This window comes from Tachyglossus aculeatus, chromosome 5, assembly GCF_015852505.1.
Source record: "Tachyglossus aculeatus isolate mTacAcu1 chromosome 5, mTacAcu1.pri, whole genome shotgun sequence".
NCBI lineage: Eukaryota > Metazoa > Chordata > Mammalia > Monotremata > Tachyglossidae > Tachyglossus > Tachyglossus aculeatus.
The window spans coordinates 38,005,938-38,032,492 of NC_052070.1; the positions used below are offsets into that span (position 1 = coordinate 38,005,938).

The window sequence follows — 26,555 nt, forward strand, 5'->3', positions numbered from 1 at the left end:
GATGGAGCCGGGTTTTAGGACCCAGGTTCTCCGTCTCCCAAGCCCATGTTCTTTCCTCTAGGCCATGCAAGAGAAGCAGCTAGGCTCAGTGGAAAAAGCCTGGGCTTTGGAGTCAGAGGACATGGGTTCAAATCCCAGCTCTGCCAATTGTCAGCTGTGTGACTTTGGGCAAGTCACTTCACTTCTCTGTGCCTCAGTTACCTCATCTGTCAAATGGGGATTAAGACTGTGAGCCCCCCATGGGACAGCCTGGTCACCTTGTAACCTCCTCAGCGCTTAGAACAGTGCTTTGCACATAGTAAGCGCTTAATAAATGCCATTATTATTGTGAGGCCTGCGGTGGCCTAGAGGGAAGGTAACAGCCTTGAAAGACTGGAGGCCTGGGTTCTAATCCCCTCTCTGCAATGAAAACTTAAAAAAAAATAAATTTAAGTATACCGGAGTGTTTAAAATAAATCACCTAGGAGGGTTGAGATAAAATTTTGAGAAGCAGCGTGGCTCAGTGGAAAGAGCCTGGGCTTTGGAATCAGAGGTCATGGGTTCAAATCCTGCCTCCATCGCTTGTCAGCTGTGTGACTTTGGGCAAGTCACTTAATTTCTCTGTGCCTCAGTTACCTCATCTGGAAAATGGGGATTAAGACTGTGAGCCCCACGTGGGGCAACCTGATCACCTTGTATCCCCCCAGCACTTAGAACAGTGCTTTGCACATAGTAAGTGCTTAATAAATGCCATTATTATTAGTAGTAGTAGTAGTACCATGCCTGCCACATAGTAAAACTCTTAACAAATACCATAAAAAAAACCCTTCCGATTAGTTCTGTAATGGATAGATTAGGTAACGATCAATCAGTGGTATTCATTGAGCACTTAATTCTGTGCAGAGAGAGCACTGTACTAAGGGCTTGAGAGAATACAGAATAACAGCTTGGTAGACACGTTCCTTGCCCACGAGGAGCTTAAATTCTAGGGGAATTATTGATTCTTTAGGACTGGGGTGAAGGTAGTGGGTTCTGTCCCTCCGTCTGCCATTGATTCACAGCGAGGTTTCTAACTCCTTTTAAAATAGAGATAATTCCTTCCGCACTGGGCTAGAGGCAGCTTAATTAAGTGGACCAGATTCTCAGACTGCCTCACACCAAGATCATTAAATCAGTCCACTTGAAAGGGAACTCCACATGTGGGAGGTGATCTCCGGATCACCAGGGGAGACAAGAATCTGTTCCATCTTGTGTTCAAAATAATTAGGATTGCAAGGAACAAAAGAGGAAAGGATTATGGATTGGGTATTTCCATTCATTCCTTTCTTTAGAGTTGCTGAACTCCCTTTAATGTCACGGGGTTTTTCCATCCACATTTAAAGCTGTGTCAGAAGAATTCTCTTTTTTAAAACATGTCTTCACATTTTTGCTTAAAAATAAATGGCTTCTTGAAAACCCTGGTGTTGAATGTGTTACAGCTCTTATTTTTGAAATGAGGCAAAAATCTACACTGAGGCCTACTCAGTACGATAGAGAAAGCGATCAAAACCAGAATTAAAGGTCTTCAGTCACACAGGGAGCTTGTTGTGGGCAGGGAGCGTGTCTAACAGCTCTGTTGTTCTCTCCCAGTTTGCCTAGCACAGTGCTCTGCACATAGTAAGCGCTCAAAAATACCACTAATTGACTGATTCTATTCTATTTTGAATTACTTCTACCTCCTAGAATCACCCTAGATTCCCCCATCTAGAATCTAATATGGTGTCGCAGACTCAAAACCCCAAGTCAGTGTATGGGGAAGAGTAAAGAAAGGAATTCAAAATATTATTCAGTGTATCACCAGATTCTCTGGTAATTTTATATTCATTTCGACTTGGCTAGCTTTATAACTCAAGCCGTGGAAAATGTTTTTTGATGTTGTTAACCTTAGTAATACTGCAAAACAAAATATCCTTGTTGAAAATCGACGAAATGAATTTGAAAGAACAGGAGCAGGAAGGGTTTTAAGCAGTGATGGGTAATAGTCTTGTCATAAAAATAATGGCATTTTTTAAGCGCTTACTATGTGCAGAGCGCTGTTCTAAGCGCTGGGAGGGTTACAAGGTGATGAGGTTGTCCCACGTGGGGCTCTCACAGTCTTCATCCCCATTTTACAGATGAGGTAACTGAGGCACAGAGAAGTTAAGTGACTTGCCCAAAGTCACACAGCTGACAAGTGTGGGGCTGGTATTTGAAGCCGTGACCTCTGACTCCAAAGCCCGTGCCCTTTCCACTGAGCCACGCTGCTTCTCATGGCAGCCGTGTAGCAGAAGGGCGAGACAGCTGTGGGGAGGGGAGAGAAGCCTAAATAAATCAGGGAGCCACAACCACGCTCCGTCCTGACTGGGTGCCAACCGGAGCCATGGGCAGCGAGCCCCACGCTCTGCCATTGTTGGGGTCACGGCATCATCATCATCAATCGTATGTATTGAGCACTTACTGTGTGCAGAGCACTGTACTAAGCGCTTGGGAAGTACAAATTGGCAACATAGAGAGACGGCCCCTACCCAACAGTGGGCTCACAGTCTGAAAGGGGGAGACAGAGAACAAAACCAAAACATACTAACAAAATAAAATAAATAGAATAGATCAATCAATCAATCGTATTTATTGAGCGCTTACTATGTGCACAGCACTGTACTAAGCGCTTGGGAAGCACAAATTGGCAACATATAGAGACAGTTCCTACCCAACAGTGGGCTCACAGTCTAAAAGGGGGAGACAGAGAACAAAACCAAACATGCTAACAAAATAAAATAAATAGAATAGATCAATCAATCAATCAATCGTATTTATTGAGCGCTTACTGTGTGCAGAGCACTGTACTAAGCGCTTGGGAAGTACATGTTGGCAACATATAGAGACGGTCCCTACCCGACACTGGGCTCACAGTCTCAAAGGGGGAGACAGAGAACAAAACCAAACATACTAACAAAATAAATAGAATAGATATGTACAAGTAAAATAAATTAATAGAGTAATACACAGCATGCCAGGGAGGAACTCACCGCACTGTATTGGCACCATGTCAGAGCCCCTTGGGGGGCTGAGGAGCCTGGTTGCGCTCAGTACAGCACGACAGCCAGACCCATTTGATTGGCAGGCTCGAGTCAGCCCTGGAAAGCGGAATTTCTCCCCCACCTTGGTGTAAAGATTGCTGCCAATTGCAACCAGTGCCCAAGATAGTCTTTTAGAAGGCAGCAACTAGTCAAAATCTGGAGAGTGGACTACAAAAAGAAGTTAAAAAAAAAAAAAGGCAGACACTGGTACGGAGCCTGAAACTGTGAAACGTCTTCTAGACTGTGAGCCCACTGTTGGGTAGGGACTGTCTCTATATGTTGCCAACTTGTACTTCCCAAGCGCTTAGTACAGTGCTCTGCACACCGTAAGCGCTCAATAAATACGATTGAACGAAGGGGAAAGCTTTTGGAATTGGAAAATCTGGTTTTATGGTAGCCCTCTTTGTTCTGGAACGGAGAACCCGTTGACAGCTCAAACTTCAAGCTGAATGCATGGGTCAAAGCTTTTCGCCCACCACCTAAACGAGCTGCCTGCTGACTTTTCTTACGACAGCTGGCAGAATCCAGTGTGAGAGAACATGGGCAGAATCGAAGCTGTACTCCACATCTCCCTTTATGCACAGCCCCCCGGCAGTCCTTCAGTTCTTAGGGAAACACACTCCACCTCTAATAACAGTCTACCATTGTGCTAGACCGCTGTTAATGGGGTCTTAATTCGTGTTTGAAAGGTATGCCGCGACGAAAGGTAAAGAGAATAGTAAAGACATTTACAAGAGGCGGCTGATCTTACTTTGGTTATTGGTGCTCTTTGTCACTGGTCTTTTTTGGGTAGACTGGGGCAAATTGTGGCCCTGAGTGTAATCCCTCCGTGAGAAAGATGACTTGGTTCTGTTGCCATCCATCATTGCAGTGTAGCTTCTCGTCCAGACTGGAAGAGGAGCGGGGCCTATGCTTTTAACGTTAGTGGCCTGAGTAATCCATCAGTTAACCAGTCATTTTTATAGAGTGCTTACTGTGTTCAGAGCATTGTAGTAAGTGCTTAGAGAAGCAGCTTGGTTTAGTGGAAAGAGCCCAAGCTTGGGAGTCAGAGGTCGTGGTTTCTAATCCCAGCTCTGCCACTTGTCAGCTGGGTGACTTTGGGCAAGACACTTCACTTCTCTGGGCCGCACTTACCTCATCTGTAAAATGGGAGAGAAGACTAAGAGCCCCATGTAGGACAACCTGATAACCTTGTATTTCATTCATCATTCATTCGTATTTATTAAGCGCTTACTGTGTGGAGAGCACTGTACTAAGCGCTTGGGAAGTCCAAGTTGGCAACATATAGAGATGGTCCCTATTCATTCATTCATTCAATTGTATTTATTGAGCGCTTACTGTGTCTATCCCAGCGCTTAGAACGGTGCTTGGCACATAGTACTTAACAAAGACCATTCTTCTTCTTCTTCTTCTTCTTCTTCTTCTCCTTCTCCTTCTCCTTCTTCCTTCTTCCTTCTTCCTTCTTCCTCCTACTCCTCCCTCCCCCTCCCTCCCCCTCCCCCTCCCTCCTTCCTTCCTTCCTTCCTTCCTTCCTCCCTCCCTCCCTCCCTCCCTCCCTCCTTCCTTCCTTCCTTCCTTCCTTCCTTCCTTCCTTCCTTCCTTCCTTCCTTCCTTCCTTCCTTCCTTCCTTCCTTCCTTCCTTCCTTCCTTCCTTCCTTCCTTCCTTCCTTCCTTCCTTCCTTCCTTCCTTCTTCTTCCTACAATAGGACAATAAACAGACACGTTCCCTGACCACAGCAGGCTTATAGTATAGAGGGGAGTATTGCCCATACTCTTCTCTAGAAGGCATTTTGATGGAGGGGGATAAACCTTAGGGGTTAGCAATGGCTAATAAGTCTACTGGGGAGCGATGCGCGTCATAGATGATGATGGGGACTCCTTTCAGGAACAGGTTCTGGGGACCAAGAACCTGGGGAAAGGACTTGATGAGAGATAGTATTTGGGCGGTGCCCCTTGGACTCTGTTGCCCCTGCCAGTCGCGTTTCAGCTGGGATGTAATGAGCAAGTAGGCGGGCAGGGGTGTGCTGCACATTGTAATAGCTAATAATAATTATTATGGTTTTTGTTAATCCCTCACCATGTGCCGGGCTATGTACTAAGCACTGGGGTGGATACAAGCAAATTGGGTTGGACCCAGTCCCTGTCCCACGTGGGGCTCACACCGTTAATCCCCATTTTTTTACAGGTGAGGTAACTGAGGCCCAGAGAAGTGAAGGGACTTGCCCAAGGTCACACAGCCGACAAGTGGCAGAGCTGGGATAAGAACCCACGGCCTTCTGATTCCCAGGCCCGTGCTCTATCCAGTACGCCCCGCTGCTTGTCTTGTAGAGTGCGTGCAGATATTATTTATGTCCCGAACCCCTTTTGGGGGTCCTTTTGGCATCCTAGTGCCTTTTTTGTTTCGGAGTGCCCTATCCCAGCAGGTTGTGGTAGCCACCATGGTCTTCACCGGTCAATTTGGCTAGCTATTTTTTCCGCATTCCTGCTAGACCAGTCCAGTCCACCTCGTGAAACAACCCGGGTGAAGCTTGGACCAGAAACCTTCATCACCTATGACAGGGCCCAGCCTGCATCCCTTTCTAGTAGAGCCTGTATTTCTTAATTTTCAGAGCTATGCTCTTTCCACTGGTCTAGCAGCATTGCCCATGTGACAGTACCAACGTGGCATTGCTCTACATGTTAGGAAGGTGGTGAGACCCCCCCGAAAATTTGGAAAAAGGGAAAAGGCCTTTGAATTGGTAGAGCATAGGGCGGGGAGGAGAGAGGCTCTCCCCTCAGCAGCTACACTCTGTAGTGTAGGACTGTTCGCTGCATAAGTTTGTTGTTGTCAGGAAACAGGCCTACCAACTCCGTTATATTATACTCTCCCAAGCACTTTGTGCACTGCTCTGCACCCTGTTAATACATAAAATTGATGACGATAATGATGAACCACTTTTAAAGCTCACCATGTGGAATTTCTCTCCCAACCAAACCAGGATTCAGGACTGTAGGGCAGAACAGGTGGGAGAAAATGATCAGGTCTTATTATGGTAGTTGGCTGACTTCAGATTTACTGTGCTCACACACAAAAACTGCTCATATCCACTGAAAACAGGTTGAGAATTTCTTATAGAGCATGAATATGTTGGGGAATGATGAGGAAGTTTGCCTGAAAAATGAACTGCTAAAGGAAATTTGGGTTTTTATCAAAGTTACAAAAATAATTCAAACCAGTTCACATTTTCCAAATTAATGTTGGATCTGTTTTGGGGCACTGCCACATTTACATTTTGATCATTGTGACCAACTTCATAATAATAATAATGGCATTTATTAATCAGTCAATTAATCAAGCGCTTAGTACAGTGCTCTGCACATAGTAAGTGCTCAATAAATACGATTGATGATTTATTAAGCGCTTACTGTGTGCAAAGCACTGTTCTAAGAGCTGGAGGGATACAAGGTCATGAGGCTGTCCCACGTGGGGCTTACAGTCTTCATCCCCATTTTACAGATGAGGGAACTGAGGCCCAGAGAAGTGAAGTGACTTTCCCAAAGTCACACAGCTGACAAGTGGCGGAGCCGGGATTTGAACCCATGACCTCTGACTCCAAAGCCCACGCTGTTTTCCACTGAGCCACGCTGCTTCTCCGTTGTATGTGGTTTTTTTAACCTACCTAAGTAACAATTTTCTCAACCAATACTCATTCAGCTTTCTTGTCAGTTGAGCAAGACTTAACTTGTAGCATAAAATTTTTTATTTTGATGGCTCCGAAATAGAAATTGGGTTTGGTTTGAACAACTACAATGGATTTTCACTGATTAATCAAAGAAAGTAGTCCTCTTACCTGCTCTTTTGGTGCTCTTTCACCCTAACTGAGCTTTTTACAGACCTGCTGCCTTAGTGTTGATCCTAATGGTTTAACCTTGCTGTGAAAACAGATTTCCTTTTACCTGGTTCAGGGCCTTACTCTCCCATTCTGTGCCATTGGCCCATCAATCTGACTCAGTAAGAAAATTATATTAAATGATGAGTTAAATGGAAAAGAAACTTTTTCTCCAGGATCCAGTTGGTGCTCTTTCACCCTAACTGAGCTTTTCACAGACCTGCTGCCTTAGTGTTGATCCTCATGGTTTAACCTTGCTCTGAAAACAGATTTCCTTTTACCTGGTTCAGGGCCTTACTCTCCCATTCTGTGCCATCGGCCCATCAATCTGACTCAGTAAGAAAATTCTATTAAATGATGAGTTAAACGGAAAAGAAACCTTTTCTCCAGGATCCAGTTGGTGCTCTTTCACCCTAGCTCAGCTTTTCACAGACCTGCTCCCTTAGTGTTGATCCTAATGGTTTAACCTTGCTGTGAAAACAGATTTCCTTTTACCTGGTTCAGGGCCTTACTCTCCCATTCTGTGCCGTCGGCCCATCAATCTGACTCAGTCAGAAAATTATATTAAATGAGGAGTTAAACGGAAAAGAAACCTTTTCTCCAGGATCCAGTTGGTGCTCTTTCACCCTAGCTCAGCTTTTCACAGACCTGCTACCTTAGTGTTGATCCTCATGGTTTAACCTTGCTGTGAAAACAGATTTCCTTTTACCTGGTTCAGGGCCTTACTCTCCCATTCTGTGCCGTCGGCCCATCAATCTGACTCAGTCAGAAAATTATATCAAATGAGGAGTTAAACGGAAAAGAAACCTTTTCTCCAGGATCCAGTTGGTGCTCTTTCACCCTAGCTCAGCTTTTCACAGACCTGCTCCCTTAGTGTTGATCCTCATGGTTCAACCTTGCTGTGAAAACAGATTTCCTTTTACCTGGTTCAGGGCCTTACTCTCCCATTCTGTGCCGTCAGCCCATCAATCTGACTCAGTCAGAAAATTATATCAAATGAGGAGTTAAACGGAAAAGAAACTTTTTCTCCGGTTTATGACATCTCATAGTTTTCATCACGTGTGAACCGCAGGCCCTGTAATAGGGAACAGTTACTACTTCCCTCAAATTTGAGGAGAAAAATCACCGTGAGAGTTCAGTTGATGGCTAGAGAAATGTCCCCACTGTTTTGTTTCTGGCTCCATCAGTGAAACTGACCTGATGGAATCATCAATCGGACATAATCTGACGTTTGCAACTGCGGACCCTGGCCAATTTATGCCCCTTTCCCTTTGAGCATTCCTTCTTTTGACTACCTTCTGACTCTTGCTTTTCTGCCAGGGTGTCACCCCGGTACAGCCCCCCTTCCCTCCCTTTGCTCACCCCACTGCCACCTCGTTTATCGTTCTCCATCCTAGCTGCATTGTCCTGTGGCTCTTTCCTCCCTCTGGCCGCCTCTTTGCTGGCTGCCTGCTGGCTTTCAAGGCTTTAGCCAAGCTTTTAGGCACCGAGCCCAGTGTGAGGCGTGAAGGCCAGAAGAGGTGACTCTGTTGAATTAGACTCCACTCTACCACCTCAGGGCTTGGTCTGACCCTCCAAAGCTAAAAGGGGGCTTGATTCTGCTTCTGTCAGACCATATTTAGCCCCAAGAAACTGAGTCTGTACCTGTGACCTTCTTTGTCACTCCACCAACATGCAGTATAGCGCTCTACACAAAGAAGGCCTCACTTTCAGGTTTATTTTCACTGAAATCAATCAATCAATCGTATTTATTGAGCACTTACTGTGTGCAGAGCACTGTACTAAGCGCTTGGGAAGTACAAGTTGGCAACATATAGAAACAGTCCCTACCCAACAGTGAGCTCACAGTCTAAAAGGGGGAGACAGAGAACAAAACCAAATATACTAACAAAATAAAATAAATAGAATAGATATGTACAAGTAAAATAGAGTAATAAATATGTACAAAGATATATACATATATACATGTAATCCCATATTGAAACTTGTGTTATGGGGCAGTCCTGCCCGTGCTTCTAGGAGGTTTTTAGATACTCCATAGTTCTGGGCCTGCGTGGCTAATAGCACAAGGTTTTTTTTTGCTCGTCTTTCCTACCGAGAGTGTAAGTGATGACAAAGCGGGCCGCGTTAGGTGCAGAAATAAAATGACATGTAATTGCTAGTGATAGCTCACAACTTACGAGGGGCCTTGGGACCACACCACTTTCCTGCTTGAGAATGATGTACACAGAAGCTAATAATAATGATGGCATTTGTTAAGCGCTTACTATGTGCAAAGCACTGTTCTAAGCATCGGGGGGGATACAAGGTGATCAGGTTGACCCACCTGGTGCTCGGCGTATCCATCCCCATTTTACAGATGAGGTAACTGAGGCTCAGAGAAGTGAAGTGACTTGCCCAAGGTCACACAGCAGGCATGCGGCGGAGCCGGGATTAGAACCCGTGACCTCTGCCTCCCAAGTCCGGGCTCTTTCCACTGAGCCATGCTGCTTCTGACTCAGTGATTACCTAAGAGGGTGAAACGGTAGAAGCCGCGTGGTCTGCTTTTACTGTGAAGCACTTATTCAATCAGTCAATCAATCAATCAATCGTATTTATTGAGCGCTTACTGTGTGCAGAGCACTGTCCCAATGCTAGGTGTGCAAACAGATATACCGCTCTTCTAGACCGTGAAACTGCTGTTGGGTAGGGACTGTCTCTATATGTTGCCAACTTGTGCTTTCCAAGCGCTTAGCACAGTGCTCTGCCCACAGTAAGCGCTCAATAAATATGATTGATTGAATGAATGAATGAATATATTTTTGCTGCCGAAATGCCTTGAATCACTTTTGCAGTTGAATGTAGTTGGGTTTTTGTCCTTTCCAGTCCAAACCTTCGCGAGGTTTTGGGGGGCAGGATGGGGTTTCTGCTTTTATATGATTTAGTTCCTTTCCTGTTACAAAAGCAGAAAGAAAGTGGGGGTGATGGTTGAGCTGCATGCTACTTCCTACTCCTTTCTCCTGATCTGTAAGCTGTTCCATTGGCTTTCTCTCTGTTTCCTGCTGCTTTCTTGCTTCATTATTGAAGGGAGGATTCAGGCCCATCCAGGTAACTTACAGTACTGGTTCTGCATGGTGTAGCAATTCCCTTATCACGATATTTGAACGATCATATCCATCCTGATTGCCTTTGAGTCGGTTTATTCGTGTTCAGATTCATTTTTTATGGGTGATTTCACGCTCAGTAAGCCTCGAGTAAGAGAGCCATATGCCGTTCTGGATAGTCATGCTTTTGGGGGAGATTTGGTTTCAGACCTCCACCAGGTCGGTTTATTTTCTAGGTCTGCCTTGTTCTCCGTTCAATCAAAATGCCAAGTGTTTTTGATTAACGGGGAGGAGAAATTTAATTTGGTTCAGGAAAAGGTGGCCGCCTTCTAAACCTCAAAATGCAGGGCAGTGGGTTGCTTTTAAAACGCTGCGAATGTTGCACAGAGAGGTCTGGCCCCCCCCTTGCAGATGATGATAAATGGAATTTACAGACTCAGGGCAATCATTGTAGTTACTTTCATTTCTGAGTACTTGGCACATCATTTCTAAGGGGTAATTTAGCTGTGTCAGCTGTGTGACTTTGGGCAAGTCACTTAACTTCTCTGTGCCTCAGTTCCCTCATCTGTAAAATGGGGATTAAGACTGGGAACCCCATGAGGGACAGCCTGATCACCTTGTATCCCCCCCCCCCCCCCCCCCCCCAGTGCTTGCATATACAGCACAACAGTGCTTTGCACATAGCACTTAACAAATACCATTATTATTATTATTATTATGTATTTCTGTTCCTGTTCCACAAACTGTGTCTTAAAACAAGATCCCTAGCCTCACCAGCTGAATTTTTAAAATGACCCTTCAACTGCTTCTACACTGTGAGCCCGCTGTTCGGTAGGGACCGTCTCTGTATGTTGCCAGCTTGTACTTCCGAAGCGCTTAGTACAGTGCTCTGCAAACAGTAAGCGCTCAATAAATGCGATTGAATGAATGAATGAATGAACTGCCTCAACACCCCTGTTTTTGGAAAATTGAGGATTTCCAGAGTAGAATGAGTGATGCAGGTTTGTTTTCCAAGGTTCGGGGCAGGCCAACACTTTCCCATAATATTAATAATAAGAAGAATAATAGCATTTATTAAGCACTTGTGCAAAGCACTGTTCTAAGCGCTGGGGAGGTTACAAGGTGATCAGGTTGTCCCACGGGGGGCCCACAGTCTTCATCCCCAGTTTCCAGATGAGGTAACCGAGGCACAGAGAAGTTAAGTGACTTGCCCAGAGTCACACAGCTGACAGTTGGTGGAGCCGGGATAGTCTTCTTATTCAGCTCGGTGGGTTTTATCCTGTATTGTGTGTCTATTTTGTATAGTTGCAATTCTTATTAGGGAAAAGGAAAGTCAGAGAATGTAAGGATGCCAAGTTTACTCCGTTCCATTGCAGGGAGAGAAAAAAAATAAACTTCTTTATTTTCCCTTGCTCAGTTTTTCCAGAGGCCTCAAATACAGCCTCCCAGAGCCACCATCCAGAACAGCAATCCTTCCATCCGCCCTGGTGCCCAAACCCCGACTGCAGTCTATCAAACCAATCAGCATATCATGATGGTGAACCATCTGCCAATGCCGTATCCAATGCCTCAAGGTCCTCAGTACTGTATACCGCAGGTAACGTACGCCCCGCGGCAGGTGGGCTCCAGCGAGTCTTCCAGACTTCAAGCAGCCTGTGCGTCGGCGGAGGGGAGGGACGAGGGGATGGGTTTTTGGAGGGGCGAGGACTCCCGTTCCCTTAGAGCTTGACTTTTTGGTAAGTCATTGGGTAGTTCATCATCAATCGTATTTATTGAACGCTTACTATGTGCAGAGCACTGTACTGAGTGCTTGGGAAGTACAAATTGGAAGTAGTTCTGCCTTCAGAGAGGATGCCCACCTTCTCACGTCAAAGATGATGGAGAAACTGAGGCTCCCGGGTAGAAGACCGAGAGATTGTCGTGGAGTCTGTAGAGGGATCCCCCCGGGTGGCCAAGGATGGAGAGCGAGAAGAATGCTGATCTGACCCTGTTGGGTAGGGACTGTCTCTATATGTTGCCAACTTGTACTTCCCAAGCGCTCTGCACACAGTAAGCGCTCTATAAATGCGATTGATTGATTGATTGATTGACCCTGTGCTTGGGAAAGGAAGGAATGGATGCTAAGGTGGGGGTGAGGGCTCTTTTGAAGCAAAGACGGGGTGGTGTGGAAGGGGCTCACTTGGGATAAATCCGATGTTACCAGAGCCAGCCCCCTCCTCCCCTTCACGCTCCTCCCCTTCTATCTCCTCAGCATGATTTAAAGAGGTGAAGAGGAGAATTGTGCGGGGGGGTTAGGTGTAGTAAGCAGGGGCGGGGCAAGGATTCATCTTCTTGAAGCAGAGAATAAAAGAGGAGGTGAGAAGACTTTGCTTTTCCTTTTACTGTAAAGTGAAAGGAGGCAGAGATGCAGGGTGGCGGAGAGGATAGAGCTCGGGCCTGGGAAGCAGAGGACCTGGGTTCTGTTTCCAGCCCTGCCACCCGTCTCTGCTGTGACCTGGGCAAGACGCTTTGCTTCTGTGTGCCCCAATTTCCTCATTTGTCGAATAATAATAATAATAATGATGATGGCATTTGTTAAGTGCTTACTATGTGCAAAGCACTGTTCCAAGCGCTGGGGAGCTTACAAGGTGATCAGGTTGTCCCACGTGGGGCTCACAATCTTAATCCCCATTTTACAGATGAGGTAACAGGCACAGAGAAGTGAAGTGACTTGCCCAAAGTCACACAGCTGACAATTGGCAGAGCCGGGATTCAAACCCATGACCTCCGACTCCAAAGCCCGTGCTTTTTCCACTGAGCCATGCTGCTTCTGAATGGGAGTTCAATCCCTTTTCTCCCTCCTGCTTAGACTGTAAGCCTCCTGTGGGACAGAGACTGTGTCCAGTCTGATTATTCTTTGTCTACCGGAGTGATTGGCACAGAGTAAGCACTTGACAAATATCACTATTAGATGCGTTTTAGCTCCTTAAATAATTCCTGATGGGAGCATAAAATACTTTGCTGTTTTATTCCATGATTAAGAGGGCAGTGGTCGGTCATTCATTCAGTCATATTTTTGGAGCACTTACTGCATGCAGAGCACTGTCCTAAGCGCTTGGGAGAGTACAATATAACAATATACAGATACGTTCCCTGCCCACAACGAGCCTACAGTCCTTTCAAGTCGAAATACAGTCACTGCTCTTAAATGGAGTTACTAGCTGTATCGTTCTCATGGAGATTTTGGGCTTCTTCGTTTGAAAGCTGCCCGATATAGATTCAGGTGGGTTCGGTCAGCTGCCGTCTGGCCGGGCCCTGACCCTGTCATGCCTTTTCCCTAACCACTTTGCCTTTCGTACTCATTGCTACCCTACGGGCAGGCACGCCTCTTGAACGTGTTCAGTCGAGTCGCACCGCCTCGTTGGAATGGACCTTCCTGGAGATGCGTTCTTCCCGACTCTATTTGATGACGATGATCAGATTGAATAGCAGTTGCATTCCAACCTCTCTGCCGTTTCTCTCCCCTAGTACCGACACAGCGGCCCGCCGTACGTTGGGCCGCCTCAGCAGTATCCTGTTCAGCCGCCCGGGCCGGGCCCCTTTTACCCAGGACCGGGACCCGGAGAATTCCCCAATGCCTTTGGTAAGTGTGAGACAAGTGAGGTTTGGGCTACCCTAGGATGTGTTGTTTTTCTCCTTGAGGATTGTGGAAGGTAACGTATCGAAACTATAGAAGGGTAATTTTGAATTCAGAGCAGCTCTTCAAGAGCCCGAGCTTGGGAGTCAGAGGTCGTGGGTTCTAATCCCGGCTCCGCCACTTGTCAGCTGTGTGACTTTGGGCAAGTCACTTAACCTCTCTGGGCCTCAATTCCCTCATCTGGGGTTTAAGACTGTGAGCCCCACGTGGGGCAACCTGATGACTTTGTATCCCCCCCAGCGCTCAGAACAGTGCTTGGCACATAGTAAGAGCTTAACAAATACCATTATTATTATTATTATCCCCCTTTTAGACTGTGAGCCCACTGTTGGGTAGGGACTCTCTCTATATGTTGCCAACTTGTGCTTCCCAAGCGCTTAGTACAGTGCTCTGCACACAGTAAGCGCTCAATAAATACGATTGATGATGATGATGATGATGATGATGATTCAGTATGGATTTTGGATTCAAGCACTGTTCTAAGCGCCGGGGTAAGTACAAGTTAATCGGGTCAGACATAGTCCCTAATCCACACAGTCTAAATAGGAGGGAAAACGGGTATCGAGTCCCCATTGTACAGTTGAGGAAACGGAGGCACGGAGAAGTGAAGTGACTTGCCCAAGGTCACACAGCAGGCAACTGGCAGAGCCGGGATGAAAAGCCAGGACTTCTGACTCCCAGCCCTGTGCTCTTTCCACTTGGTCACTCTGCTTCCCAATGGTGATTATAAGCAAATCGGTCAATGGATGGGGTTCATTGAGCATTTATTGTGCTCAGAGCATTGTACTAAGCGCTTGGGAGAGTTCAGTGAAACAGTTATGGACACGTACCCTGCATACAAAGAACTTACAGTTTAGAAGGGGAGACAGACATTAATACAAATAAATAGATTAAATTACAGATAGGTACTCGAGTGCTATGGGGCTGAGGGAGGGATCAATCAATCAATCAATCGTATTTATTGAGCGCTTACTGTGTGCAGAGCACAGTACTAAGCACTTGGGAAGTACAAGTTGGCAACATACAGAGACGGTCCCTACCCAACAGTGGGCTCACAGTCTAGAAGGGATGAATAAAAGGTGCAGATCTTAATGCAGAGACACCAGAGAAACATTATCAGCTAAGCCTACGGAAATCCCTAACAGGAATTGGGAGAATAAATGGTTACAAAACCCAATATTAATGAAGTGACTCTTTAATTCATTTACTGAACCAGTTATTATGGTGAAAGTGGAACTTGCTGGCTAAGCACCAAGGGAATCCAGGGCAAATTTAAAAAAGCCTTTTGACTTGCTTAATATCACTGTCAGACCTAAGTGGAATATAAGAAGTAAGCACAATGCAAAAACAGAATAACCAGAGCTACACATAGGCGAGGCATAGACAGTGGGGTTTTCAAGGATTCATTTATGGTAAAATGAAGGAATAGAAGGGATTTTGTAGACTTCAGTCAGCCACAGTAAGAATGGAATTGAATACAAATCGGATTCATATTTGAAAAGAAAATGCAAAACCAAAATGAATTATGCTACATATAGTAACTGCAGTAGAGCCAAACCAACCTATGTAATGACACACACTGGAAAAATGTTGTACAGCAAAGTATATAGGCACAAGGTGACAGAAATGGAACAAATATGTGGTTTAAATTTTAGAAAACACATATAAAACCCCCTGAATAAATGGCATTTTTCATCGAGGACACCAAGCATTCTGCAGGCAGCTAGATTGCTATGTTTTTCCATACTTGATTAGTATATCAATGTCTGTCTCCCACTCTAGACTGTAAGCTTCTTGTGGTCGGGGAACTTGTCTACCAACTCTGTTCAATTCAGTTTAATTCAGTTGTATTTATTGAGCGCTTACTGTGTGCAGAGCACTTGGGAAAGTACAATGCAGCAATAAAGAGACAATCCCTGCCCACAATGAGCTCAAAGTCTAGAGCAGGGGAGACAGACATCAATGCAAGTAAACAGACATCAGTATAAATAAATAAAATTACAGCTATATACACAAGTGTTGTCGGGGGGAGGGGGAAGGAAAGGGAGCGAGTCAGGGTGATGCAAAATCAATCGATCGTATTTATTGAGCGCTTACTGTGTGCAGAGCACTGTACTAAGCGCTTGGGAAGTCCAAGTTGGCAACATATAGAGACAGTCCCTACCCAACAGTGGACTCACAGTCTAAAAGATGCAAAAAGGGGTGGGAGATGAGGAAAAGTGGGGCTTAAACTGGGAAGGCCTCTTGGAGGAGATGTGCCTTCGGTAAGGCTTTGAAGGGGGAGAGAATAATATAACTCCGTTTATATTGTATTCTCCCAAGCACTCAATAAATGCCATTGATCGATTGATTGATTAATACTATTGGTGTGTTAGTCTTTGAAACCCTTCTGCTAAGACTAAGGCATTTTGCATCTTTAATGGCACTGTACAGGATGGATCAGCTCTTCCTGAAGTCATACTAAACGTGGAGTGATAGCGTATCTGCTGTTCATCGGATTTTTTGTGACGGTCTATTTCTTCCACTGCGTGGTAGATTAGCATTTCATCCAAAATCCCCAATCGTCTTGTCTCTTTCATTCAGTCTGCCCCTTTTTAAATTCCTTTGTCTGAGTGCGGTAATTCTAACCTTCTCAGGAAAAGCTGTGGAATTATTGAGGGGAAAGACACCCTCCCGAGGATACACTAATTGAAAATCATTTGTTTGACAGAATAATTTTAAGATTTCATGTAGAAAATTGCAGAGATTTGCCTGATCCAATATTCCTTGTAAATCCAAATAAATGATACACCATAGTTTGAAAAAAAAAATAGCACGCTAAATGTTTTTACCTGGCATTGGTAATAATAAACGCGTGTCTCTAGATCAATCAATCAATCAATCGTATTTATTGAGCGCTTACTGTGTGCAGAGCACTGTACTAAGCACTTGGGAAGTACAAGTTGGCAACATATAGAGACAGTCCCTACCCAACAGTGGGCTCACAGTCTAAAATGGGGAGACAGAGAACAAAACCAAACGTACTAACAAAATAAAATAAATAGAATAGATATGTACAAGTAAAATAAATAAATAAATAAATAAATAAATAAATAAATAGAGTAATAAATGTGTACTAACATATATACATATGTACAGGTGCTGTGGGGAAGAGAAGGAGGTAAGATGGGGGGGATAGAGAGGGGGACGAGGGGATCATATAGATGGATCAATGTTGTTATTACGATGTCCTGTATAGCCATAATAATCCAATGTGGAGAAGCAAATATTGCGGACATATAACTTTCCAAACTTCCTTACCCGAGCAGCACCAAATTAACTAGAAATAAAACTTTTAATGAGAAGCCTGAGGCAGGCTCTGTCTTTTTACTAACTGTAGTTGTAACCTTCTGAAGCAAATTATAGTGATGCGTGTTCAACATGGTAGTTGTGTTCTTGAAGAATTTTGTGTTCCGGAAAAACTGCATTAGAGTAACTGTTGATGCAGTGGAAATTAATTTAATGGAAGGTATACTCAGTGCAAAGCGCTGTACTAAGCGCGTGGGAGAGTACAGTAGACCAAGAAACGGACGCATCCCTGCCCACAACGAGCTCACAGCCCGATCTCGTCCATCTCGCCGCCAACCCCTTTGCTTTGGCGTGGAACTCCCTCCCCTTCGATATATGGCAGAACACCACTCTCCCCGCCTTCGGGTGCTCATAAAATTCACATCTCCTCCACGAGGCCTTCCCCCATTACGCCCTTTTTTCCCTGGCTCCCTCTCCCGTCTGCCTCATCGATGTACTTGGATCTGTGAATTTGGACATTTGACATATGCATCACCTTCAGCGCCACAGAATTTATGTACAAATTAGAGTACAAATTATTCATCTCTATTAATGTCTCTCTCCCCCTCTTGACTGTAAGCTCGTTGTGGTCAGGGAACGTGTCTACCAACTCTGTTGGATTGTGCTCTCCCAGGCGCTTAGTTCAGTGCTGTTGCGCACCACTGATAATGACTAGTAATAATAATAATAATGATGGTATTTGTTAAGCGCTTACTATGTGCAAAGCACTGTTCTAAGCGCTGGCGAGGTCACAAGGTGATCAGGTTGTCCCACGGGGGCTCACAGTTTTAATCCCCATTTTACAGATGAGGTAACTGAGGCCCAGAGAAGTGAAGTGACTTGCCCAAAGTCACACAGCCGACAGTTGGCGGAGCCGGGGTTTGAACCCAAGACCTCTGACTCCAAAGCCCAGGCTCTTTTCCACTGAGCCATGCTGCTTCTCCATTTGACTAGTAGTCAAATGCCTTTCATCCATGCCTCTCGTTATTTTATGAAAGTAATAATAATAATAATGGCATTTATTAAGTGCTTACTATGTGCAAAGCACTGTTCTAAGCGCTGGGGAGGCTACAAAGCGATCAGGTTGTCCCACGGGGGGCTCACACAGTCTTCATCCCCATTTTACAGATGAGGGAACTGAGGCCCAGAGAAGTTAAATGACCTGCCCAAAGTCACTCAGCTGCCAAGTGGCGGAGCCGGGATTTGAACCCATGACCTCTGACTCCAAAGCCCGGGCTCTTTCCACCGAGCCACGCTTCTTTAAGGTCATCTTGGATTCTTCCCAAAACCCCCACACTGTGGCTTCCATACTTTCATTCATTCATTCAGTCGTATTTATGGAGCGCTTACTGTGTGCAGAGCACTGTACTAAGCGCTCGGGAAGTCCAAGTTGGCAACACACAGAGACGGTCCGTAGTACCTACTTTAATGCTGCAGAAACACAGAGTACTCTGTTTTCTTTTATATGCTGATATACTTGTGTGCTCCTTTCTTATGGAGTAATATTAAGGGTGGTTGGGATTGGGGAATGGGTTTTTCCCATTTTCTGAAAGATTTTTTATTTTCTTGTAAAAGTTTTGAATGGAGTCTCAATAGCCTCCTAGTGGATATTTTATAAAGTACTGGATAAATCCTTAGATAAAAGCGCAGATGTTTGGAAGATCCACTGTAAAAAATGAAACTGTTTTAATTTATGGATATTAATGCCTGTCCCTGCTTCCGGGCTGTAATTTCCTTGTGGAAGGGGAGCGTGTCCGCCAGCTCTGCTATAATTTCTCCTTCCAAGCACTTAGTAAAGTTCTCTAAACCCAGCAAGTGCTAAATAAATACGATTGATTGAATGATTAATAGATAATTGTGTCTTTGAGCACGTATATACTGTAAGCTCAAAGTATTCCAGTTCTGCCACAAAATCCTCACGAAAGCATTAGAAAATGGAAGCTTGTAGCAGAGGTGCACAAATTCTCCAGGCTTAAATGATTGTAATAATAATAATAATGATGATGGCGTTTGTTAAGCGCTTACTATGTGCAAAGCACTGTTCTAAGCGCTGAGGGGGGTACAAGGCGATCAGGTTGTCCCACGTGGGGCTCACAGTCTTAATCCCCATTTTACAGATGAGGTAACTGAGGCTCAGAGAAGTTAAGTGACTTGCCCACGGCCACACAGCAGACATGTAGCAGAGCCGGGATTCGAACCCATGACCTCTGACTCCCAAGCTTGGGCTCTTTCCACTGAGCCACGCTGCTTTTAAATATCATGGTTTATGTTGCCCAATATGCATGGTTTCTAGACTGTGAGCCCATTGTTGGGTAGGGACCGTTTCTATATGTTGCCCAATTGTACTTCCCAAGTGCTTAGTACAGTGCTCTGCACACAGTAAGCGCTCAATAATTATGATTGAATGAATGGTATTTTTATTATTCAGTAGGCTTTTCCATCAGGTGGTGTAACTTTGGCTAAAACAGTGAAAAGCCACATGCCAAGAACTTCTTCAGGGCTGATCCTCTGCCTGTATAGACACAAGTGATCTACCCGATTATTAATTATCATTATTATTATTGTATTTGTTAAGCACTTACTGTATGTCAAGCACTGTTCTACTCAAGGTATCCAGGTTGACTGGCCCACCTAGAGCATACAGCAGGAGGAAGAACAGGGGTTGAATCCCCATTTTACAGATGAGGAAATTGAGGCACAGAGAAGTGAAGTGACTTGCCCAAGGTCACCTAGCAGGCAAGTTGACAGAGCTGGGATTAGAACATAGGTCCTCAACTACCAGGCCCATACCCTTTCAACTAGTTCACGCTGCTCCTCCAAGGAAGGGGTAAGAGCGTAGCTCAGTGGAAAGAGCCCGGGCTTGGGAGTCAGAGGTCATGGGTTCAAATTCCGGCTCCGCCAACTGTCAGCTGTGTGACTTTGGGCGAGTCAGTTAACTTCTCTGAGCCTGTTACCTCATCTATAAAATAGGGATTATGACTGCGTGGGACAACCTGCTCACCTTGTATCCTCCCCAGCTCTTAGAACAGTGCTTTGCACATAGTAAGTGCTTAACAAATGCCATCATTATTGGTGTTATTATTATTATTAAGGGATAGGGGAGAGCGAAGAACTCTTGTGACTCCCTTTGAGATGTCTTTTAGTTCTCTTAGGAATCATTGATTGACTCCCCTATTGCCTGAGACCAGTCTTAAAGTGACAGGTTATTAGGGCCTTGTGACCTGAGCACATTTTAAACGAATTCACTCTGTATTGGTATAAATGCATTAATTCTTTTAGATAAGTAGGCTCCTTCTGTAAAGGAAGACCTTCACCTGGAAAGATCTGGCTGTATAAACTTTTCATTTTTCTGTCTCCCCCTTTTAGACTGTGAGCCCACTGTTGGGTAGGGACTGTCTCTAGATGTTGCCAACTTGTACTTCCCAAGCGCTTAGTACAGTGCTTTGCACACAGTAAGCGCTCAATAAATACGATTGATTGATTGATTGATTAGAAAGATTGACCATATCAGCTGCATACAAAAACACGAATAGTGCTTAGGGTGAATAGTCTTCCTTGCTTCTGAGGAGTTGCACCTGCTACTGCTGCTGAAATACTCACTGCCCAAAGTCTTAACTTTTAACAGAAAAAAGATCCTTCTAGACAGTGAGCCCACTGTTGGGTAGGTACTGTCTCTGTGTATTGCCAACTTGTACTTCCCAAGCGCTTAGTACAGTCCTCTGCACACAGTAAGCGCTCAATAAATACGATTGAATGAATGAATGAATTTTTCATTCATTCAATCTTACATATTGAGCGCTTACACGGGTCTTCCTCAGTCACTAGCATTTACTGAGCTAAGTGCTCGAGAAAATGCAACAGTATGAACACACGTGTGTCCTGCTCTTTTGGAATATGCAGTCTCATGGGGGAAACAGGCAAAGAATATTGACAGGTAGCGAAAGCCAGAGAAAGAAAAGTATAAATTTGGAAATCGTACACGTATACGAGGACAGAGCAGCTGAACAAGTAATCGAATGCACAAATAAATAAGTGGAATGTAAGTAGAAAGACGAATGTACAAGCGAGTGCTGGGCCAGATGATTAGGGTGTTGTGAATCCATTAGGGAAGAGGTAGGATTTAGGATTAGGGTGTGGTGAATCAATTAGGGAAGAGGTCGGATTTTAGGATTCAGGATTTTAGGAGGGTACCCTTGCGCTTGGATTTGCAGCAGGTATGTGCTCAATACGATTGATTGATTGATTTAAAGGTGGGAAGAGTTGTAGTCTGGCAGATTAGGGGAGGAAGGGAGTGGGACATTTAAAACAAATCCTGAAAGTGTCACTTTCAGTCACAGAGAATAAAGTTGCCCTTTTCTTTTACTGGAATCTCCATACATACCTTCCTCCTTATTCAGAAAAATCAGATATGTGAATCCAGTGCTTAGAACAGTGCTTTGCACATAGTAAGCGCCTAACAAATACCATCGTTATTATTATCTGCTGCATGTCTATCTTTTGAAGCAGGATCCCATAACAATTCCCTTGTTCCTTGTGCCGATTTGGGGAACGATTACCCCAAGCCACCCCAAATGTCATCTGAGGCTTTCCGTTTTGTTTTGATTTTTTTTTTCCTTTTTTCCAAGTCGTTTCCAGGCATTCATTCATTCAGTCATATTTATTGAGCGCTTACTGTGTGCAGAGCACTGTACTAAGCGCTTGGGAAGTCCAAGTTGACAACATATAGAGACGGTCCCTACCCAACAGTGGGCTCACCGTCTAGAAGGGGGACACAGAGAACAAAACAAAACATATTAACAAAATAAAATAAATAGAATAAATATGCACAAGTAAAAGAAATAAATAAGTAAATAGAGTAATAAATTCGTACAAACATATATGCATGTATACAGGTGCTGTGGGGAGGGGAAGGAGGTAAGGCGGGTGGGGGAGGAGGGGAGAGGAAGGAGGGGGCTCAGTGTGGGAAGGCCTCCTGGAGGAGGTGAGCTCTCAGAAGGGCCTTGAAGGGAGGAAGAGAGCTAGCTTGGCAGATGGGCAGAGGGAGGGCATTCCAGGCCAGGGGGAGGACGTGGGCCGGGGGTCGACGGCGGGACAGGCGAGAATGAGGCCTAACGGTGAGGAGGTTAGCAGCAGAGGAGCGGAGGGTGCGGGCTGGGCTGGAGAAGGAGAGAAGGGAGGTGAGGTAGGAGGGGGCGAGGGGATGGACAGCCTTGAAGCTCAAGGTGAGGAGTTTTTGCCTGATGCGTAGGTTGATTCAGTTGCTAACTGCTAAGCAGAGTCATTGTCAGTGTGTTCTACTTTGAACTGCTTGAACTCGTTCGATGTTTCCAACGCAGGTTTATCCTTTGCCAAATTATACATGCCTGCTGTTAGGGCTGCGTTTGCGCATTTGTCTAGAATGTTGTCTTCTAAAGCACTAGGAGTGCTGTGTAATTCAAGGCAGGACAAAAGTGGTAGATAGTCCGTAAAGCGAGGCTGTCATGTCAGCACATACGGGGGATGACTTGAAGTCTGACTTCTTGTCCCTATCCCTAGATCTCCACCCACTACGCAGTACGATTTGTCAGTTCAGGTATTCATTTGGAGTACTCCTGTAAACACTTCTCATTTGTCTCCCCCATTAGGCATTAGTACAAGCGCTTAGTACAGTGCTCTGCACACAGTAAGCGCTCAGTAAATACAATTATTGATAGAATGTAAGTTCCTTACGGGCAGGGAACGTGTCCCTTCTTAACTCGGTACTTTCGGAGTGCCCAGGCCAGTGCTCTGCACCAAGTCTTCTAGACTGTGAGCCCATTGTTGGGTAGTGACTGTCTCTATATTTTGCCAACTTGTCCTTCCCAAGCGCTTAGTACAGTGCTGTGGACACAGTAAGCGCTCAGTAAATACGATGGAATGAATGAATGAAGTAGACGCTCAATGAATGTGACTATAAATTTGTACTTTTTACAGAGATGGTATTCCCACAAGCCAGTCAGTCTCCTTTAGTAATAGGAAGAAGTATGTATTGAATTATTTGCAATTTTCCAACAAGCCCAAATTTGTGGGGGTAGCCTTCAGTTATGGGAAAACACAGAATTAATTTTGGAGAAGCGGCCTGCTTAGTGGATAGAGCACAGGCCTGGAGTCAGAAGGACTTGGGTTTTAGCCTTGGCTCCGCCACTTGTCTACTGTGTGTCCTTGTGCAAGTCACTTCACTTTTCTGGGCCTCAGTTACCTCATCTGTAAACCAGATTAAGAGTATGAGCCCCATGTTAGACAGGGATTGTTTTCAACCCGAATAACTTGTATTTACCTCAGAGGTTAGAACAGTGCTGGGCACATTGTAAGTGCTTAACAAGTACCATAATCATTATTTCAGCCAATCGTGAGTATTTTTTCCTCTGGCCATTTTGATCATATGTGATTGATTGAACTTTGTTCAGTCTTTTGGTTTAATGAGTTGTTGATTTAATTATTCATCTTTTTGATATTTGCACAACAGTCATACTTCAGACAAAACAATTTTAACACCAGCTAGAAAAAGAGAGCTCATTCAGGCTTTCGGGCTCAATTTCAGGTTTAACGAGTTGTTGATTTAATTATTCGTCTTTTTGATATTTGCACAACAGTCATACTTCAGACAAAACAATTTTAACACCAACTAGAAAAAGAGACATCATTCAGGCTTTCGGCCTCAATTTCTGCTCCAATTAAGAAAACCTCTGCTTACTCCCATGGCTGAAAGGTTCCAGTTCATTCATTCATTCAGTCAGTCAGTCATATTTATTGAGTGCTTACTGTGTGTACAGCACTGTACGAAGCACTTGGGAAAGCTCAATACAACTATAAACAGTAACATTCCCTGCCCACAATGAGCTTACAATTTAGAAGGGGGAGAAAGACATAAATAAATACAAATAAATACAGTTACAGATACGTACAAAGTGCTGGGAGGGGGGAAGAGCGAAGGGAGCAATTTGGTGATGCATAAGGGAGTGGGAGATGAGGAAAAAGTTGGGCTTAGTTGGAGAAGCCCTCTTGGAGAAGATATGCCTTCAATAAGGTCTTGGAGAAGATATGCCTTTAATAAGGTTTGAAGTGGGGGAGAGTCTGTCGGACTTGAAGAGGGAGAGCGTTGTGGGCCAAGAGTCGGCGATAAGACAGGCAAGATTGAGGGACAGTGAGAAGGTTAGCGTTAGAGGATCAAAGTTTGTGGGCTGGGCTGTAGAAGGAGAGAAGCGAGGTGAGGTAGGAGAGGTCAAGGTGATGGAGTGCTTTAAAGCTAATGGTGAGGAGTTTTTGTTTGCTACGGAGTTGGATGGGCAGCCACTGGAGATTTTTGAGAAGTGGAGTAGTGGGGTGACATGTCATGAACGTTTTTGTAGAAAGATGATCCAGGCAGCAGAGTGAAGTAGTGACTGCAGTGGGGAGAGGCAGGAGATTGGGAGGTCAGCAAGGACGCTGATGCACTAATCCAGTCGGGATAGGATGAGCTACTGTATTAACATGGTAGCAGTTTGGATGGAGAGGAATGGGCTATTTTAGTGATGTTGTGAAGGTGGGACCGACAAGATTTGGGACAGCTTGGCTATGTGGGTTGAGCGAGAGAGCGGAGTCAAGGATAACGGCAAAATTATGGGTTTGTGAGAAAGGAACGAACTCTGTTCTGGACATGTTAAGTTTGACGTGACGGGTGGACATCCAAGTAGAGAGGTCTTGAAGGCAGGAGGAGATGCCAGGAGGATGATTCCAGTTGAGACTCATGTTCTGTGTAGTTAGGAATTTCACCAGTTAAAGAACTTCATGGTTGCTTTTGGCTCACCAGAAATGTTCCTGGCTATCAGACAAGGCTGGTTAATTTTGGAGAGGCTATTTGGTGTGACTGTGGGCCAGTCCACTTCTGAATTTCCCTAACGTCAGATTAAGATTAAAAGCAACTACTGTGCTGACTCACCAATTTTTTACAGGAGATTTGTATAAAAATGACCTCAGAAGGACCACTCTGTCATGGTAATTAGATTTTGTTGTCCTTTGCAACCGTTCAAGTTCAGTTTGAAGGGTTTTGCGGCTATTTCGAAAGCTCAGCTGTTTTGGGCTAGACATTAAGGACAAGCCCAGTTTCAGAATGATTTTAATTGCTATTGAGTTGTTCAAGTATAAAAGTAGCTTTCTCAAAACCTGTAGAGGGAGGATAAAACTTTTACCTTGACTCTGAATAGCTACAACAGGGGATAGTTTTTTTGGGTGCCTTGTGTGGTTGTGGTAGAGTTTATCAGTCTCGCAGTCATTTTATCAGCCATTCATTCACCCATGAGCATTCTTCACAGTGTGGAGCATCATCTTCCATAGATAGACAGATATGTTTAGTCCAAGGAAATAAGGTACACTAAGAAAGTGGGTTTTCCATCTAGGAGGTGGCAAATGAAGTTCCACACAAATGGCATGGAAACCCTCCCTCCTCAAATCTGACAATTACTTTCCCCCACTTCAAAGCCTTATTGAAGGCACATCTCCTCCAAGAGGCCTTCCCTGACTAAGGCTTTCCCTCTTCTCCCATTCCCTCCTGCGTCTCCCTGACTTGCTCCCTTTATCCCCTCCTCCCAGCCCCACAGCACTTATGTATACATCTGTAATTTACTTATATTAATGTCCGTCTCCCCTCCAATCTAGAGTGCAAGCTTGGTGTGGGCAGGGAATGCGTCGGTTGTTGTATCGTACTCTCCCCAGCGCTTAGTCCAGTGCTCTGCGCACAGTAAACTCTCAATAAATGCATTTGAATGGATGAATAAAGTGAACCGGGGAACTAATTCTCGCTCCTTTCAGTGTCTGTGACTTTGGAGCGGTGAGCCTCTGAATGAGTCTCTCCGTCCTCTAGAGAAGCAGCGTGGCTCAGTGGAAAGAGCATGGGGTTGAATCCCCATTTTACAGATGAGGAAATTGAGGCACAGAGAAGTGAAGTGACTTGCCCAAGGTCACCTAGCAGGCAAGTGACAGAGCTGGGATTAGAACATAGGTCCTCAACTACCAGGCCCGTGCGCTTTCAACTAGTTCACGCTGTTCCTCCAAGGAAGGGGTAAGAGCGTGGCTCAGTGGAAGGAGCCTGGGCTTGGGAGTCGGAGGTCATGGGTTCAAATCCCGGCTCCGCCAACTGTCAGCTGTGTGACTTTGGGCAAGTCACCTAACTTCTCTGTGCCTCAGTTACCTCATCTGTAAAATGGGGATTAAAACTGTGAGCCCTCCATGGGACAACCTGACCACCTTGTAACCTCCCCAGCGCTTAGAGCGGTGCTTTGCACATAGGAAGCGCTTAACAAATACCATCATCATCATCATCATCCTCTGACTTCTTTTTCTCTAGATCTCAACCCCCCCATGGAACAGGGACTTTTTTCAAATCTGCCTGTCTCTTTTCGACCTTAACCTTAACGCTGGGCAGCCATAAAGTGCGTAATAAGTACTTTAATCATTATGAGGGAGCTCTGAAGGGGAATGGCGGTGAGGTAAAAGGGTGAGATTTCTCAGGGGAATGGCCTGTACTCCTTTT

General features: G+C 44.9%; 1 protein-coding gene across 1 annotated transcript in view; it reads left to right on the forward strand.

Moving 5' to 3' along the window:
• The window catches only part of EIF4G3 (eukaryotic translation initiation factor 4 gamma 3), a 288,773-nt gene that overhangs the window by 90,972 nt on the left and 171,246 nt on the right, over positions 1-26,555 (forward strand). Inside the window, 3 exon segments of the mRNA XM_038747121.1 lie at positions 10,010-10,030; positions 11,444-11,623; positions 13,534-13,648. Of these exon segments, the coding sequence (XP_038603049.1) occupies positions 10,010-10,030; positions 11,444-11,623; positions 13,534-13,648 (316 nt within the window).